Below are 17007 nucleotides of genomic sequence, written 5' to 3'. Positions count from 1 at the left end.
TTGCAATGAGTTTTTTAAACTTCCTCATACTGACAGTTGTTTTTTTTTTTTTTGTTGTTGCAAATGTCACATGCCATCTGAAAACTTGTCCATAGAAAATTTTCACTTTTTTAGTGTCCCTGCTAATGCATGGGTGGTCTGATACAAGGGTCAGACTGCATCATGCAGTGATGATTCTCAGGCCGATGTTGCTAGAGCACGGGCAGGGTCCATTGGCCACATAACCTACTTGCTGGGTAGGTTGGCAGATCGGAAGGCTCCATTGAATGTGCAGGTTTCATCAGAAAGCTAGTTTGCAAAGAAGATCGCAGTAGCGGTAAGATGTGCTTGGAACTCTTGTCTTTTACATTCTTTTTTCAGACTGGATTTACAGGATACCTTTCTTTTTGCTGATTTGAAACAACAAACAAACAAAAAACAAAAACTTGACCAAATGACTTCCAAACTTACATGGTAATTTGATAATTTCTTTTTTCTGACTTGTTACTCAGCTTATCAAATTTTAAAGTCATTATTTCTAAGTGACTGTCATTTTTCTCATGGAAAAACCAACTTGAGAATAAAAAACCAAAATACAACTAACCAAACAAACAACAAACAATTAGCAGAACACTATAAGAAAATGTGGTGCATCTGGTAAGGAAGAAGTCAGGCCTTTTAAAAAAAAAAATGATAAACTTAGTCCAGTCTTTTTGGGAGGACCTTTTGTACGTTAAGCGAGTTCTCTGCCACTAAGCCGTACTCCAGCCTGATTGTCAGCCTCTATTTTACTTTAAAGTCCATGTTGCTTTACCTACTTCTGGAAAAAAGTTTAATTATAAACTTTTAAGTGTCATTTGATTCTCTGTATTTTTCTTACTAGAATCTATAGAGGTTATAGTTTACTACCAAGTATAACAGACGTCACTATGGAAAACAACCTCTCAAGAGTTGTTGCTGCAGTTTCTCATGGACTCATTACATCCACCACACGGGCGCTCACAGTAAGTCTCCTGTTCGGGCTTAGGGAGACTGCCTTGCATGCCTTTTATGGCCAAAGTAGGACAGTTTTGTGTAAGGGTTCTTTTCCTGGGGTGCTTGAAAAGGAAATTTCCTTCTTTCAGCAGACTCCCAAATAATCCATACTCATTGTAAACTAATTCATCCCTGCCTAAAGAGTCATCAAATAGAAACTCTAAAAGAGGTCATGTGGGTATGTCAGCAGGTAAAGGCCTTTAAAGGCCTTTGGTTCTGAGCCTGATGACCCTAGGACACACACAGTGAAGGGAGAAAATGGACTCCCCAAAGTCCTGACCTCTGTATGTGCATGTGGCATAGGTGTACATGTTCTATCCCCCAAATAGAAATTTAAGAATTTAAAAACACCACAGTCTGTGTTAGTAATGTACCAGAAGTTTAGAATGCCTTTAGTATAATTGACTCTGACTTGGTAACTTATACTAAACGAATAGATTAGAAATGCCAACTAAGTTTTTGTTTTGTTTTAAGTCATGATGAAACTGGAAAAGAACTAATAGCTAAGGATCTAAGAATTATTACATTCCAGTTACAATAAATACTAACATAGTAATATGTTAGACACATGTTGATATGCTGCTTTGGAGAATTTAATGATATGGCAAGATATGACCTGAGGTTTAGTACTGAATGAGAAAGGTAGAATATAAAACTCTTGGCAGTGTAGTTTGATAACAGGTTAGAAAAGTAATAGTCATATATGTACAGTCTTTACAAACTCAGATAAAGGACAAGCAGAGAATTGCCAAGATGAGTTTTCAGGATTGTGGTTAACTTTCATTTTCTTACTTGTAGTTTTCAATTACTGATAAGTTTTTTCTAAAAAAAAAAAATAATAATCAAGTGTGACTTTTATAATCAGAAAGCAGAATATACAGAAGTAATGGTTCCTTTTCATTTATATGACTTGAACAATATAAAGTTGAGATTCAGCCATCTTGCTAAATAAATGCTTTTCAAACCTAAATTTGTTTAAGGTATCATAAACTTCATTTTAATTGTGATCTGTACATATCAAGCACTTCTCTGCTCTGGAGATTTATGTTAGTCAGCTTGAGCTGAAGTCTTGAGGGAGAAAGGGAGAAACTTCCAGGAAGACTTTGAGTGTAGGACAATTAGAGTTCCTGGCAGTAGCTGCTAGCTGCCCTTTCTTAGGTTATAACACTAGTTTTACTAATAGGTGTGTCTAGCTTTGTTGTTTAAAGCATGTCTGTGTCCAGTGGTGGGATAGCTATCCTGTAGTTATTTACAGATCTAGTTTTCATTTCATTTTGTTTGAGTATAGGTCTGAGAGGTTAAGTTCAGTATGCCTTTGGTGGTGTTTGCTGTGACTTTCCCATTCCTTTCTCCTGCAGTTTGGATGTTGTGAAGCCTTGTGTCTTCTTTCAGCAGCCTTTCCAGTTTGCACTTGGAGCTTAGGTTGGCATTGTGGGTATGTATGTTCCTCAGTGTACAGTCAACCACACACACAGCACAGACGCAGCTGCTGGCACCCTTCCTCTTTTTCTACCCCTTCCCTTCCCTTACCCTTCCCTTCCCGTTTTTCCTTTTATGTTGGATCTGTTTGGCTTTTGTTTGATAAATATATGATGGAATACATGTTTCTGCTGTATGAGGTATGTGAAATAAGTGAAGGAACTGTTGGGGACAATGTAGCAGTTGTGACTCTAATGACTGTCAGGTGCTTGTGAGCATGTTTTGGGTTTGAGGGTGGGATCTGTGAATTCATTTAAGGAATTTTCACGTGCAGGTAAAAACTTCCTAATTAATTTGGTTCGTTCAAAAATTACTAGGTAGCCGGGCGGTGGTGGCGCACGCCTTTAATCCCAGCACTCGGGAGGCAGAGGCAGGCGGATCTCTGTGAGTTCGAGGCCAGCCTGGTCTACAAGAGCTAGTTCCAGGACAGACTCTTAAAAAAAAAAAAAAAAAAAAAAAAAAAAAAAAAGCTACAGAGAAACCCTGTCTTGAAAAACCAAAAAAAAAAAAAAGAAAAAAGAAAAATTACTAGGTAATAAAAGTCAGTTATGTCAGCATGCAGAATTATGGTGAAGGGTGTGCTTTAGGAAGTAGTGTACTTCTTCTGTTTCCCCATACGTCACCACCTACCAGCTGGGAACCATTTAGAATTTTCTCAGCACTAATGAGTAAGCCTTCATTTGTGTGCTGACAACTGAGAAACTTTGGTGCTTCCCGTCACATCTGGAAGGAAGTCTGCAGATTTCTTCTGAGTGTCAGTATGTAACAAATTAACAGTTGCTTGAAGTGATTGCTTTATGACTTAGAGTGATTGCTTCTGTTCTTTTCATTAATCCTGACTGAAAAATTACAGGTTCCAGTCATAGGTCCTGCAGTAGACTTGACTTTTGAGCACTTTTGACATTGGAGTACAATCTGCTAATTCAGAAAGTTAAATCTTATCAGAATAAACATTCTAGTTCTCTTGATGAAATCTACTGCATGATTTCATTTCTCAAGTGACTTTTATGGAGTCCTGATATACAGGAAGGGTGTTAGTTGGTTAGCAGTGGCTTACACCTCTAATCTCAGCACTTGGTAAGCAAAGGCAGGATGATTGACACACTTTTCAGACCAGCGTAGGCTACATAGTGTGTTCCAGGCCATGGGGATTACATAAATGAGAGTGAGACCTGGTCTTAAGAAACCCAAAACACATCAATAAACAAAGTAAAAAGGTAAAATGGATGTCTTGTGTCCTTTTTTCATGGGGACATTAGAGAGTAAGACTAAATGCTTGAAAATTTGTGTTTGACTTTGGAAATGTCTACTTCCAGAGTGCCCCCACTGAGTGCCTCTGATGAGTCCCGGAAGAGCTGCACTGTTGGGATGGCCTCCATGATTCTCACCTTGCTTTCATCAGCTTGGTTCCCATTGGATCTCTCAGCCCATCAGGATGCCTTGATTTTGGCTGGAAACTTGCTTGCGGGTACTGGTAACAAGTGGAGATGGGTTCTCAGACTTAGTTGTGATTTGCTTGTGAGGGGTATACAGATTATAAGAACGTAAGAGTTATTTGGGGGATGGCTTAATCCAGATTTTAGACATCTGTTTATGTGGATGTATATGAGGGGAGTTGTTAAGTGCTGAGTATTTTTAGAGTAGACTAGCACCTCAATTTTACTGTGGGTAAACTGATTTGAGTTTTGTTCTGGGTGCCTTGTGCCAGGCAGTGGCTTGGCCCAGGGACAATAACAGAAGAGCTGTATTTTCCAGGTAGTATAGATATCTGGGGATACATGCAGACACGCACAGAAACAGCAGAGCAACTATATACACTCTCCTTTGGTCAGATTTATAGGCAGATAGAAAAATATCAGGTGAAGTATTGCATATGTAAAGATTTGGAGAACTGAAAGATTATGTAATGTGGAAGGAATATAAGTTACTGTGGATATCACATGAGGACAGGGATAAGAATGGAGAATTGTGGCCAGCCAGGTCAGAAACCATTGAATCTACTTGGGGGTAAAGTTACAGTTCCCACTGAGAAGTAATTGACTTGTCCTGTTTGTCATTGGTGTGTTTTATGGAAGGAGCTACGTGGATTTGTGTTCTAGAAAAATCTCCCAACTGACCAGAGTTTGGGTTAGAATTTATAGGTCCAGGGTGTTCATGTTGAAGTTCTGAGTGCAGTTTTGGAAGCAAAGAAAGGGAATAGAGAGAGCTTAATGGAGGCAGCATCTTCAGACCTGGTCTCCAGCTGTGTCAGTTGGGAGAATCACACCCACAGCTGGAGACTAGTGGTGATGTTTTCGGAAAATTGCAGTTTGGGGTGCAAATAGCACTTTTATATGAGTTTAAGACATCTGGTTAGATACAGAGCTCCATTTGTGTGTTAGCATAGATCAGTATGAGAAACTTAGGCCACAAGTGCTTCCCATCCCACACATTGGAAGTGGAGTAATGTGTGTGCCTGTGTCACAGCCAGTGCCCCCAGGTCTCTGAGAAGTTCATGGGCCTCTGAAGAAGAAGCCAATTCAGCATCTACCAGACAGGAAGAAGTTTGGCCTGCTCTGGGTGACCGGACACTGGTGCCCATGGTAGAACAGCTTTTCTCCCACCTGCTGAAAGTGATCAATATCTGTGCTCACGTCTTGGATGATGTGACTCCTGGACCAGCAATCAAGGTAACTTTTTCCTGGGAGGCAGCCATTATCATCTGTCTAATGACCGGGCTTCCTGAACATCCATGTTAGCAGAATGTTCCTTATTTCTTGCTATAAGTAAAGAAAACAGTGTATTCAGACATTGTATGTAACATAAAAATGTATTTAGTACTCTTTTTTTTTTTTGGTTTCAGCCATAAAATTCAGAAGTTATATTCTCCCTTAATCTCCTGGTTTCCTTCACTGCTTTTTCTTCCTCATCAGTGTACCAGCCTCCTTCCTTCTGCTCCGGCTCTGACTTTTGTGTCAACATCTTTGGGCCTTTCTGGCAGGACTGTGTTCCATTCTTTAAATCCACTCTATCTGGTTTCTGATACCACCTTTCAGAGTACGTCCTGCCATAGTCATTCGTTTCAGTTTTATAAGGACTTTAACAGCTTTCCTGTTCTTCTCTGGGCTACTTTATAACCCGAGTGATAGGGCTTTTTGTATTTCTTCCAACATCCTGCACTGTCTGGTTCAGTTTTTCCTGTCCGATGTTAGGGGTGCCCTCCTGTGGATCATTCACTTTCTTTCTACTCTGTGGGATTCTCAGCCATAGAGGGAATTCTCCATGTCCGTACCAGCCAGAGCATTAGTCACTGACCACATGTGACACTAAGTTCTTGAAATGTGGCTCGTGTGTCTTGAGAACTGAACTGACTCAATAGCCACTTATTGCTGGTGTGCCCGTTGTCAGGGCTTCAGCTGTGCTGAGTTGCAGTTCAGTGTGCTTGCTCTCCTAGTGATGCCTCTGTGAGACTGACTCTTTAGCCAGTCCCTGGCTGTCTTACCTTCTTCCCTCTTTGTACCTTTTCTCTCACCTCACTTTGTACTTTGTCATGACAGAAACAGGAGCCACCACAGCTTTATTTAAGTCACTGTTCTTTGCTTTTCCTGTTAAATACTTTGTTTAAAAATCTACATAAGGCTGGGTGCATTTAATTCTAGTACTTAGGAGAAGCAGGTGGATCTGAGTCTGAGGCCAGCCTTATCTACAGATCAAGTTGTAGGACAGCCAGGGCTACACAGAGAAAATCCCCATCTTGAAAAACCAAACCAACCAAACAAACAAAAACAACAGCGTAAGTACATCTACATGTACAGATCCATAAACATCCCTATGATATTAGGTACATGTTCATTAATACATACCTACTCTTTTCTGGGTTATGGCATAAACTGGTGTATCTCATTTAAAATACTACACTGGTCTGTTTATAGAAATTATATTATCGAGATAATTCACATTCCGTAAAATTCAAGTGTACAATTCAGTTTTTTTTTAAAGATTTATTTATTATATATACAGTATTTTGCCTGCATGGTCGCCTTCACACCAGAAGAGGGCACCAGATCTCATTACAGGTGGTTGTGAGCCACTATGTGGTTTCTGGGAATTGAACTCAGGACCTCTAGAAGAGCAGCCAGTGCTCTTAACCACTGAGCCATCTCTCCAGCCCCTCACTTTTATTTTTTGAGCCTGGGTCTTACTCTGTAGACCCAGAACTGTCCTGGAACTTCCTATATATCCCAGACTGGCCTCTGACTCATGGTGAGTCAGCTCAGCCCCCCGTGCTAGGATTACAGTGAGTCACCACCTGTTTTTGTTTGTTTGTTTGTTTGTTTTGTTTTTAAATCATGCCACGGAGTTGTACTGCCATAACTACAGTCAACCCTGTAGGTGACTCCAAAATCCTGCCGTGCCCCTGGCTTTGGACAACCATTACTCTGCTTGTGCTTCTCCTGGACTGTCCTGCTGATGGTCTTGTACCCTTGGTGGCTTAGTAACAGGTTTTTTTTCCACCAAGAGATTCTTCAGTGTGGTTGTCTCTCACCTGCCTTCTGCAGCCTTCCTGCCTCCTTCCATGCACTGTTTGACTACAGCCATTTGTCCTGATATTTTGGTAACTATTTATTTCTCACCATTCTAATAGCTGCGAACTCTAAAGTCAAGGCACTGACAGATTTGATCCTTGTTAAAGACTGGGTTTCTCATGGTAGATGGGGTAAAGGAACTTCTGGATTCTCTTTTCATAGGGTCACTGATCCTGCTTATGAGGATCCTGCCATCATGACTTATCTCACTGAAGTCCCGTCCTCTATTAAACACTCTCTGTGATTTCAGCAGATGGGTAGGGCAGGGACACAGACAGTGAACAGGCCCTTTGCTGAGGCCAGGAAGGGAGTGAGGAACAGAGCAAAGACCTGATGCACCAGCCTCTTACGTGTTGTCTCTTATCTCCTGTCCCAACTTTCTTCTTTGTGTATAGGAGCCTGATTGTCCCTTCTAGCCTTGGGGTTACATATTGGAGAGCATGGGCCACATCTGGGCTATTGACTTGTAGCTTTGCTGAGTTTTCGCTGTGATATTGAGCAGGTGGTTTTATTCCGAACCCTATTTCCTCACTTGAAAAAGTAAAATTTCAAATGTTGAAATATCAAATGTTGAAATGTGCTTGCTCATGTGGTAGTTCACATCAAATGTTCTGATTTCCTGCTATTAAAGGGGACAGGTTTGGGGGTGCCAGTCACTTTTGGTTCTTTTAACTCCCTGGTTGTCCTCCCTTTTCCAACCCATTTTCAGTGCTGGTGTGCGGAAGTTCAGAGCCATACCTGCTATGTACAGTTGTGTGGGTGGAAGTAGAATTATATCTATGTAGTATCTGAGCTCTGTAATAAAAACTCAGAGTTCATGAAGTTGTCTGGGCTAGTGCTTTCCAGTACAGAGTAGCACTGTGTGTGTTAGTAGTTTTAGTTTAGTTTTTGCTTCCTGTATTGACTTTATCGTATTATATTTTTGTTTTCTCTTTTAGGCAGCTTTGCCTTCTCTAACAAACCCCCCTTCTCTAAGTCCTATTCGACGGAAAGGGAAAGAGAAAGAACCGGGAGAACAAGCTTCTGCTCCAATGAGTCCCAAGAAAGGTGGTGAGGCCAGTGCAGGTAGGAAGTAGTTTCATGGCCAGGTTGCTAGTTGTGATGCAGAAGTGTGTGTACCTTATGGGAATCTGGCCCATAGCAGTCCTATCAGGGAAGGGTTCTCTGGGTGCCCGTACGTGTCACTTTACTCTGGAGGCAGCTTGCTATACAAGGAGTCTGCCTTGCTTTACTTTCTTCCTTCTCTTCTTGCAGGGGAGGATTCTGAAATTTTAGTAAAGGAAAGAACAAAGACGGCTAGGAATAGATGAGGATGTAATAGTGGATAAACTGTGAGGTGGGAGGAATTATAAGGGAAATGGAGAATTTGTGTTTGGGAGAGGTAACAAGACAGTGGGAGCCAGGTATGATGCATCTTTAAACCATCCACTCCGGAGGCTGAGGCCTGAGGATTAGAATTTGAGGCCCGTGTGACTTTTGAAGTGAGAGCTATGTAAAACAGAGAAGAGGGCAGAGACGGAAAGACACATGGAGCTGAAGTCATCTGATTTGGGAGGAGTCTAGAAAGCACAAAGGCTTCTGTACTTGGGAGGGGAGATATCAGGGCAGAAGGGCCAGAATTTTGGCATAGTTAAAGTAACAGAGTCCCTGCGTGTGCTCTTGTTGTATGGGAAGCAGAGGATGACCTCTGTGCCTTGTGGGCTACCTGCTGTGCACACCCTCTCACAGCAGCCTTAGTACGTGTGTACTGAGACACTCTGTAAGCCTCACATATGCCTTGGCTCAACTTGTGATTTTATTATTATTTTTTTATGGCAAGAAAGCTTTAAATCTTCCCTGGTGATTTTCATGTATTTGATAAATTATTAACTTTGTAGATGTATAGTAGGCCTTTTGTATCCTTTGACTAACTATGAAATCTTAAGAGATGCTCTTTCTAAGGATTGGGTATAGTAATGCAGGAGGATTTACCTGCTTCAAAGCTGCAGGCTTAAAAATAAGACTGATGGTCTCTCAAACCATTGAGAAGTTTTTAAACCTGGAGGAAACTGCTCTGCTTGGTACTTTAGAGATGTATATGCCCTTTTTAGTTTTCAGAACATGTCCAAATTACCTAATTAATTGCTTAGTGGCCTCAGAGATCCTGAGGTTGTCTGCAGCCATTTAGTCACCAGAGGAGAATGGCTGAAACCACATACAACTGATCAGCTTCCATGTTCTTATATTCATCGTTTTGGTTTTTTTTTATTCTTTCACTCACAGATTCTTAGTATTTTAGTCAATTATTTATTACCTCCCAGCACACATATTTCAAAGTTGGTGGGAAAGACCTAAATGTTTCTGCTAGACCATTTTGAAAAGTCATCACAGTAATTGCTGTTAAATTTGAAGATTTTTCCTTGGATCTAAAAGCTCAAATTTTGGGATTTTGTTTGTTTGTTTTTTCTTTCTAAGCCTCTCGACAATCAGACACCTCAGGACCTGTCACAGCAAGTAAATCTTCTTCATTGGGGAGTTTCTACCATCTCCCTTCCTACCTCAAACTCCACGATGTCCTGAAAGCCACTCATGCCAACTATAAGGTATTGCCCCTGCTTATTTCTGAACATGTATTTCCAGTGGGATGCATGTCCATGTAACCATGTTACACTTACATAGAAAGAAGCCCTGTGGCATAAGACTTAAATTTTTCTTTCCATATTTGTCTTCTAGCATGGTTTATGGTAGCTTAACAAATATTTAGGCTTTTTGTATTAGACAGTAATCTTCTGTGGTCTCTGGACGTTGTTTGTTTATTGACTTCCCAAGAATACCTTGGGTTCAGAGACATTTCTCAAGGACTTCTGGTGCTCAGGACATGATCCTTTTTATAGGTAAGATGCATCACTGTCATGTCCTGAAGATACACAACCAAGCCAAGTAGGTTTCCTGTACCCTCTCCCTCTGTGAGCCTCATAATAAAGTGCAACCTCCCAACACAAAACAAAATTATAGTCTCAAAGGGGAAAAGCAGGTGTTCACTGCAGACCTATAACCCGGGTATCTGCACAAGTATCTGTAGTCTGTTGGGTGTTTTCTATCAGTGTAGACACTCCTTTGTCCGATGGCCCCTGATTCAGCTTTGCACTGGCTTCTGGATGATGGTGTCTGGGTTTGCATGCTTTTTTTCCTAATTATTCTAACATTAATGAATAATTTTGAAGTTCTGCCCTTCTTGATTTGAAATCCTTTATCAAATGCTAAAATCTCATGATTGTATAGTTTTATTTTTATTTTTGTTACACCAGTTGGTCACTCATCTATTAGCACATTTTTTTAATTTTTAATTGATTAATTTTAAGATTGAAGTCTTGTCTGTCTAACCTTGGCTTGACTAGCACTAGCCTCAAATCTCAGCAGAAAGATCATTCCCCTTCCTTTCAGTTTTTATATTCTCTCAAAAGTTAGGAATGAGGGGGCTGGAGAGATGGCTCAGAGGTTAAGAGCACTGGCTGCTCTTCCAGAGGTCCTGAGTTCAATTCCCAGCAACCACACGGTGGCTCACAACCATCTGTAATGGGGTCTGGTGCCCTCTTCTGGCCTGCAGGCATACACACAGGCAGAATATTGTATACATAATAAATAAATAAATGAATATTTAAAAAAAAAAAAAAAAAAAGTTAGGAATGATAGTTTCCTGCTTAAAGACTATCTTTTCCAGCTTCCTTTATGGACTATGGAAGTCATTTCTGTCCTATAAGGGGCAGCATCCCACCTTCTTCTGTTATGCACTTTAGCCATCCACACATAGGTGACAGAATATTCCCTTCCATGAATAAACATGGAGAGAGACTAGACCTTTCTTTCCATCTTCTGTCTCTCTACAGCTGCTTTTATATAATCTAGAAGGTATAACTCTGGGATTGGGGTCAACCTCAGTGTGCCAAGGGCAGGAAAGGACACCCATCAATGAGACCTGATCCTAAGACCGAGAATAACACAATGATGTTATGTGGGATTAATGGTCCAGTGAAGAATGAGCTCTATTCCAGTCAGCAAAGAGATCCTTCTTTCCCCTGGGAGGAGGAGAATGGAAGCAGAGGAAGCAGGAGAAGAATGAGTAGGCAGGGCATTCAGAGCTAAAATGAAGGAAAGACAAGGTGAGAAGACACACAGCAAGGAGGGACAGCTAATCAAAATACACAAACTGAAGAGTTAAAGAAGATGAGCTGGACGGCCCATGGCCTATTAGTTCTCTTCATAGGTCGCCCATACTGTTCTTAGGGATTTGGGGTGTCGATCTTTTGGTCAATGAGGAGAGCAGCATTAGAGTGCCTCAGAAGAGGGCCCATCCAAGGGCTACAATAAAACAACAGTTGGCAAAGATCCAGAACTTAAGTCAGGACTGTACACCTTTGTGGGGAAATGCAGAGACAAAGTTACATGAAGAAAACGGTCTTTCTTTCTTTCTTTCTTTCTTTCTTTCTTTCTTTCTTTCTTCCCTTTTCCTTTTTTCTTTTTCTTTTTCTGGTTTTTCTAGACAGCATTTCTCTGTAGCTTTGGAGCTTGTTCTGGAACTCACTCTGCTTGGCTCAAATACAGTATTTTATAAGTAAAACAAAATTTTTAGTTCCAAATAATCTGATAACGTGAAATTTTAAAAACTGGGACTATTATCTTAAATTGCCTTGTCTAATATTTGAAAACATGACAATATGTATTTTGTTAACATCAAATTGTTATGCCTATATTATATAATATTGTAATTTAAATATAATAAATGTAAATTTACATAGTATATAAATTATATTGTATATTGATTATATAGTATAGCAAATTATATATTGTCAGTCTGTGTGAAGATAATTCTGAATTGTTTTGTTTTGGTTTGTTCTTTTGGGTTTTTGAGACAGGGTTTCTTTGTAGCTTTGGAGCCTGTCCTGGAACTAGCTCTTGTAGGTCAGGTTGGCCTTGAACTCACAGAGATCCACCTGCCTCTGCCTCCCAAGTGCTGGGATTAAAGGCATGCATGCATGCCACCAGGATAGGGGATTTTTAATGACTTCTATTTTACTACAGGTTATGGGTCTACTTAAATTGTTTACCTAACCGGGTAAAACAAACAAAAAAAGCAAAATAAACACATAAAAAATTGTTTACCTAATTTTGATTTAACTTTGGTAAGTGGAACCTATCAAGAAAATTGTCCATTTCTTTTAGATTTTCCAATTTTGTGGAGTACAGGTTTTTAAATTATGACCTAATAATTTCTTGGATTACCTCGGTGTCTGTTATGTACCCCTTTTTGTTTCTGATTGTTAATTTGGATATTCTCTCCATGTTTTAGTTTGGATAAGGATTTTTCTGTCTTGTTGACTTTATCAAAGAGTCACCTCTTTTGTTTCATTGATTCTTTATGTTCTCTTTATTATTATTTTATTGATTTAACCCTTATTTTGATTATTTCTTGCGTTGTACTCCTCTTGGGTGTGCTTACCTCTTTTTGTTCTAGAGCTTTCAGGTGTGCTGTTAAGTTGCTAGTATGAGATCTTGCCATCATTTTTATGAAGGCACTTAATGCTATGAACTTTCCTCTTAGCACTGCTTTCATTGTGTCCCATAAATTTGGGTATGCTGTGTATTTATTTTCTTTGAATTCTATAAAGTCTTTAATTTCTTTATTTCTGTCTTGACCCAGCACTTGGAAGGCAGAAGCAGATGAATTTCTCAGAGATAGAGGGCAGCTTTGCCTACAGAGTGAGTTCAAGGACAGCCAGGACTACAGAGAAACCCTGCCTCAAAAAAAAAAAAAAAAAACACAAAAATTTACTAATTTATTTTAAATTGTTAAAGATAATTAAGATATACAAGTTATGGTCAATCATCATATAAATGATCAAATATTAATGTGCTCAGAACATATTCATAGTCATGCTAAGTAAAAATGAAATTAATTCATTTACAGGGACAAGCTTAGAGGTAGAAACCTGTATGAGGTCTCCCAAATGGAGATTTTTAGGTTAGCCTGTATCCAGGCTGAGGGTATGTACTTTGAAATGGAGAGTTTCAAACCCATTGTGAGGTCCAGGATTAAGGTCAAAACAAGGGTCAATATCCAGCCTTGTAGAGTATTCTCATAGCCTTAAATCAACCAACTGCTCCAAATGAGCCTCCAGAATAGGCCAGCCTGGTGTACAAAGTGAGTTCGAGGACAGTCAGGATTATTACACAGAGAAACCCTGTCTAGAAAAAAAGCAAGAAGGGAGGAAGGATGGATGGATTGGATGGAAGGGGGAGGGGGGAGAGAGAGAGAGAGAGAGAGAGAGAGAGAGAGAGAGAGAGAGAGAGAGAGAGAGAGAGAGAGAGAGAGAGAGACCACAGAGCTAGTAGGTTTTCAGGGCTTTGGTTGAACAAGTAGCAGGCCAGTAGAGAATTCCCACAATAAGAATTCTCAGCCAAACTTTCTCATAGCCAGTGGAAAGTCTCCAGTGCCTTTAAAGGAGACAGAAGAAAGCTCCAGTGAGCTCAGGGTACCCCTGAGTTAATTCCCACTGATTACCTTGTCCTGGTATTTGGTATGTTGCGTGTGTGTTCTGGTTGATTGCAATGTGGCCTCCCACCTAGAATGTCAGACTATGTCAAGGCAAAACAGTTAAGATGAGAAAGAGAGGGTGGAGACAGTGGGGGGAAAAAAAGACTGCCTGAGAGAAATGGTAGCCCTGCCTGGGAAAGTATGAGAGCCAGGAAGGTTTGTCTCTGTGACCTGAGGGGGTAGTGAGCTCAGATTTCCCCTCACAGGTCTTCAGCACCATATGTTAGATTATTTAAGACAGCTATAGGAAGATGAAAGGTGGAAAGAAAGAGAGTCTGACCTTAGGCGGGACCATGGTGAGGGGGGCCAAAATGCCTACAGAAGATAGGATGTAGTCTCTTATTAGGGCAGAAATGACTTCCATAGTCCTCATGAGAAACTGGGCAGTGTAGTTTTTCAGCAGGAAGCTGTTAAGACCCACTCTCATTTTCCTGTTCATGTCTTGCTCCTGACTTTGCCCAGTATTCTCTTACATCATAGGTAGTTAGGTTCAAGTTCAGATTTTTTTTCTGTTGTAATGTTTTGTTACTAGTTCTTTGCAGAAGCACTTCCCCTCATCTGAGTCTGTAGAAATAGGAGAATTGATATGTACTTAAATTAAGCTAAAGTGTTTAGAATCTTAGTCACTCTAAGACTGATTTGACTACATGTTAAATGACGCCCCTGGGATGGTGAGAGTAGAGGTCAGCATTGCAGAAGCATCTCCCCGCAGCAGACAACATTTGTGTCTTTGTTGTAGATAACCAGACTTCGGTGGTGCCAGTAACCGTGTGCTCTCTCCTTCCACCTTGCCAAGGTCACCTTAGATCTTCAGAACAGCACTGAAAAGTTTGGGGGGTTCCTGCGCTCTGCCTTGGACGTCCTCTCTCAGATTCTAGAGCTGGCAACACTGCAGGACATTGGAAAGGTTTGTGTCTGGTCTGTTTTTCTTTGACCTGGGTCAAAGTACCTCAGATGATGCCTAGTCATGTATTGTAGGCACATTTACAGGTACAGCAGCTGGGGAGACTGCATCTCATTTTTTTCCCAGTACTGCAGTGTGTGGGGGCAGTTCTATTAGGTCTGTTACCAGTGTGTCAGGTCTGATAACCACATTTTTTCATTTAAGAGTTTTCCTTATACTTCATTTAGTCTAGAATGTGTTGAAAAATGTGCTCACAGGATCCTTTTTTCCTCCTTTGACCTTTTTAAACAGAAAGGGACAAAGCCAGATTAGCAAGGGTGCTGACTGGCTCCATCCATAGCTCAGAAGAAGATCTGGGCTCATGTACTATAGTTTTGAGTATAGTGGTCATTATCCAGCCCATATGTATACACCTACATCCTTCCAGTGCTAAAGCTTTTGCTTGATCTCCACCAACACATCTCATTTCTACAACACTCCATGGTAAGTCAATCAGCCATCTTCAGCTTGTATCTCCAAGTGAAATACAGTGTTGTTGTCCCAGGCCCTGCCAACTACACATGTCGAAAATCATTCATGCTAATATTCCTTGTATGAAATGGTATCGAACTTTGAAAGCCTGCCCACATCTGCGCAAAAGACTAAATTATCTAGAAATGACTTATAACACTGTGTACATAGTTGATATCGTGTATTGTTTAGGAAATGGTGATAAGGAGAAAAGCCTGCAGAAGTCTAATATAGATACTCTGAATCCTGTTTTTCTATCCCACTTGTTTTTTTTTTCCCTTTTACCCATTCTATTAGGCAACAGATTGTTTTACAATTTTTTCTCTTCATTACCTATAGTAGTGAAGCTAGTAACATTTAGCCAACATTTGTTTAGTGAACAGATCTTCTTATCAGTTCGAAAGTTGGTTTTGGTGGTCACACCTGGTAAGTTAGATATAATGGTACATACCTATAGTCTCACCAGAGGCTGGTACTTGGGAAACTGTGGCAGGAGTTCAAAGACCACCCATATCAAAAACACATGAACAAGAAGAATCGATTTGAGTGTCTCATATACCTTATAACCTTCCTCCTAGTATGAGATGTCCCTATCATAATTCATGACATTGACAAATAGCTCTCATTTCCCACTGACAAGTAGATCTTGTTATTCCACACTAATTTTATACATAACTGCAATGTATTATGTGTGAGTTTTGCTAGCATTATGCATAATACACTTTTCTCCACATAACTCCTTACTGATCTGTGTTATGTTTCCTCTGATTTCTCCTAGCTGATTTTGAGTGATTTTATTATGATGAGCCTTGATGTGGTTTTCCCTTTAGCTCTGTTTGTACCTTTGATTTGTTGAGTTTCTTGGATATGGGGCTTTGTAGTTTTCCACAGTTTAGAAAAACTGGAGCTATTTCCTGAAATATTTTTGTACCCTATCCCTCACCCTGTCTCTTAAGGGTCTTTTAATTACCTTCTAAAAACCTGTATTTGGTTGCTTAAAATTGCCCTTACCTTATTGCTACTCTTTTCAGGATTTGGGTTTTGTTTTTCTATATTCATTTTTAATCATGTGTATATATGTGTGTCTGTGTGGGTATGTGCATTTGAGTGCAGGTGTTAGCAGAATTCAGAAAAGGACACCAGAACCTCTGAAGCTGAGTTGTAGGTGCTAGGAGCCATCAGATTATTTGCAAGACAGTATTCACTCTTAACTGCATTTCCAGCCCCTCTTTTTAGGTTTATTTGTTTTTAATTTCTTTATCTACTTTTCTTTCATAGTTTCTCTAAACTTTTCTTTCCCATCTGCTTTACTATAAAATCCCATCCATTGTCTTTCCTCATTAAGTCTTTATCACTAGAAGTCTGATTTATATCTCCTTAAATATCTTGTCTTTTTTAACCTAAAAATTATTCATTCATTTGTGTGTGTGTGTGTTTGTGCACACGCGTGCATGCACGCATGCATGCACCTGCTGCATGGAGGCCAGAAGAGTGTTAGAAGTCCTCTTCTATCGTCATCTCCATCCATTTCTTTGAGGCTGAGTCTTTTCCTAAATTGGACACTCCCATTTTTTTCTGCTGTGCTAGAAGCCAGAAAGTTGAGCAGTCTTATTTCTTCTCTGTTTAGAGTTAGGGTTATAGGTGTGCACAGGTTACCCAGCTTGTTATGTGGATGCTGGGATCTCAATTCTGGCCCTCAATAAGTGCTTCTAACCACTGAGCTTCTATTTAACTGTTTTAAATAAATATTTTTGTTAATTCTTTGAAAATATCATGTAATATATTTTGATAATCTTTATTCCCAACTGCCCTTTTATCTCCTCTTGGATTCCCCCCCCCCACCTTTTTATCCACCCTTAAACTCCCTGTGTCCTCCACTTTTAATTTAAGAATCCATCAACTCCACTTTGCATTGTTCATATACTTCTCAGTGTGAGGCCATCCACTGGGGTGTGGCAAATGAA

The 17007-nt window shown here is 40.1% G+C and overlaps 1 protein-coding gene across 3 annotated transcripts in view; it reads left to right on the top strand.

Moving 5' to 3' along the window:
• The window catches only part of Htt (huntingtin), a 139055-nt gene that overhangs the window by 55981 nt on the left and 66067 nt on the right, over positions 1-17007 (top strand). For all 3 annotated transcript variants that reach the window (XR_005283088.2, XM_038311049.2, XM_038311036.2), the window contains 7 exons: positions 863-983; positions 2373-2449; positions 3810-3961; positions 4960-5162; positions 7997-8123; positions 9513-9640; positions 14426-14536. Coding sequence is in view for 2 of the 3 variants with exons in the window: in XM_038311049.2 (XP_038166977.1) it covers positions 863-983; positions 2373-2449; positions 3810-3961; positions 4960-5162; positions 7997-8123; positions 9513-9640; positions 14426-14536 (919 nt within the window). In the remaining variant the exon portion in view is untranslated. The remainder of the gene's footprint in view (positions 1-862; positions 984-2372; positions 2450-3809; positions 3962-4959; positions 5163-7996; positions 8124-9512; positions 9641-14425; positions 14537-17007) is intronic.

The sequence above is a fragment of the Arvicola amphibius genome, chromosome 1, assembly GCF_903992535.2.
Source record: "Arvicola amphibius chromosome 1, mArvAmp1.2, whole genome shotgun sequence".
Taxonomy (NCBI): domain Eukaryota; kingdom Metazoa; phylum Chordata; class Mammalia; order Rodentia; family Cricetidae; genus Arvicola; species Arvicola amphibius.
Note: the sequence above shows the minus strand (reverse complement) of the source record. Positions and strands in the feature narration are given on the sequence as shown.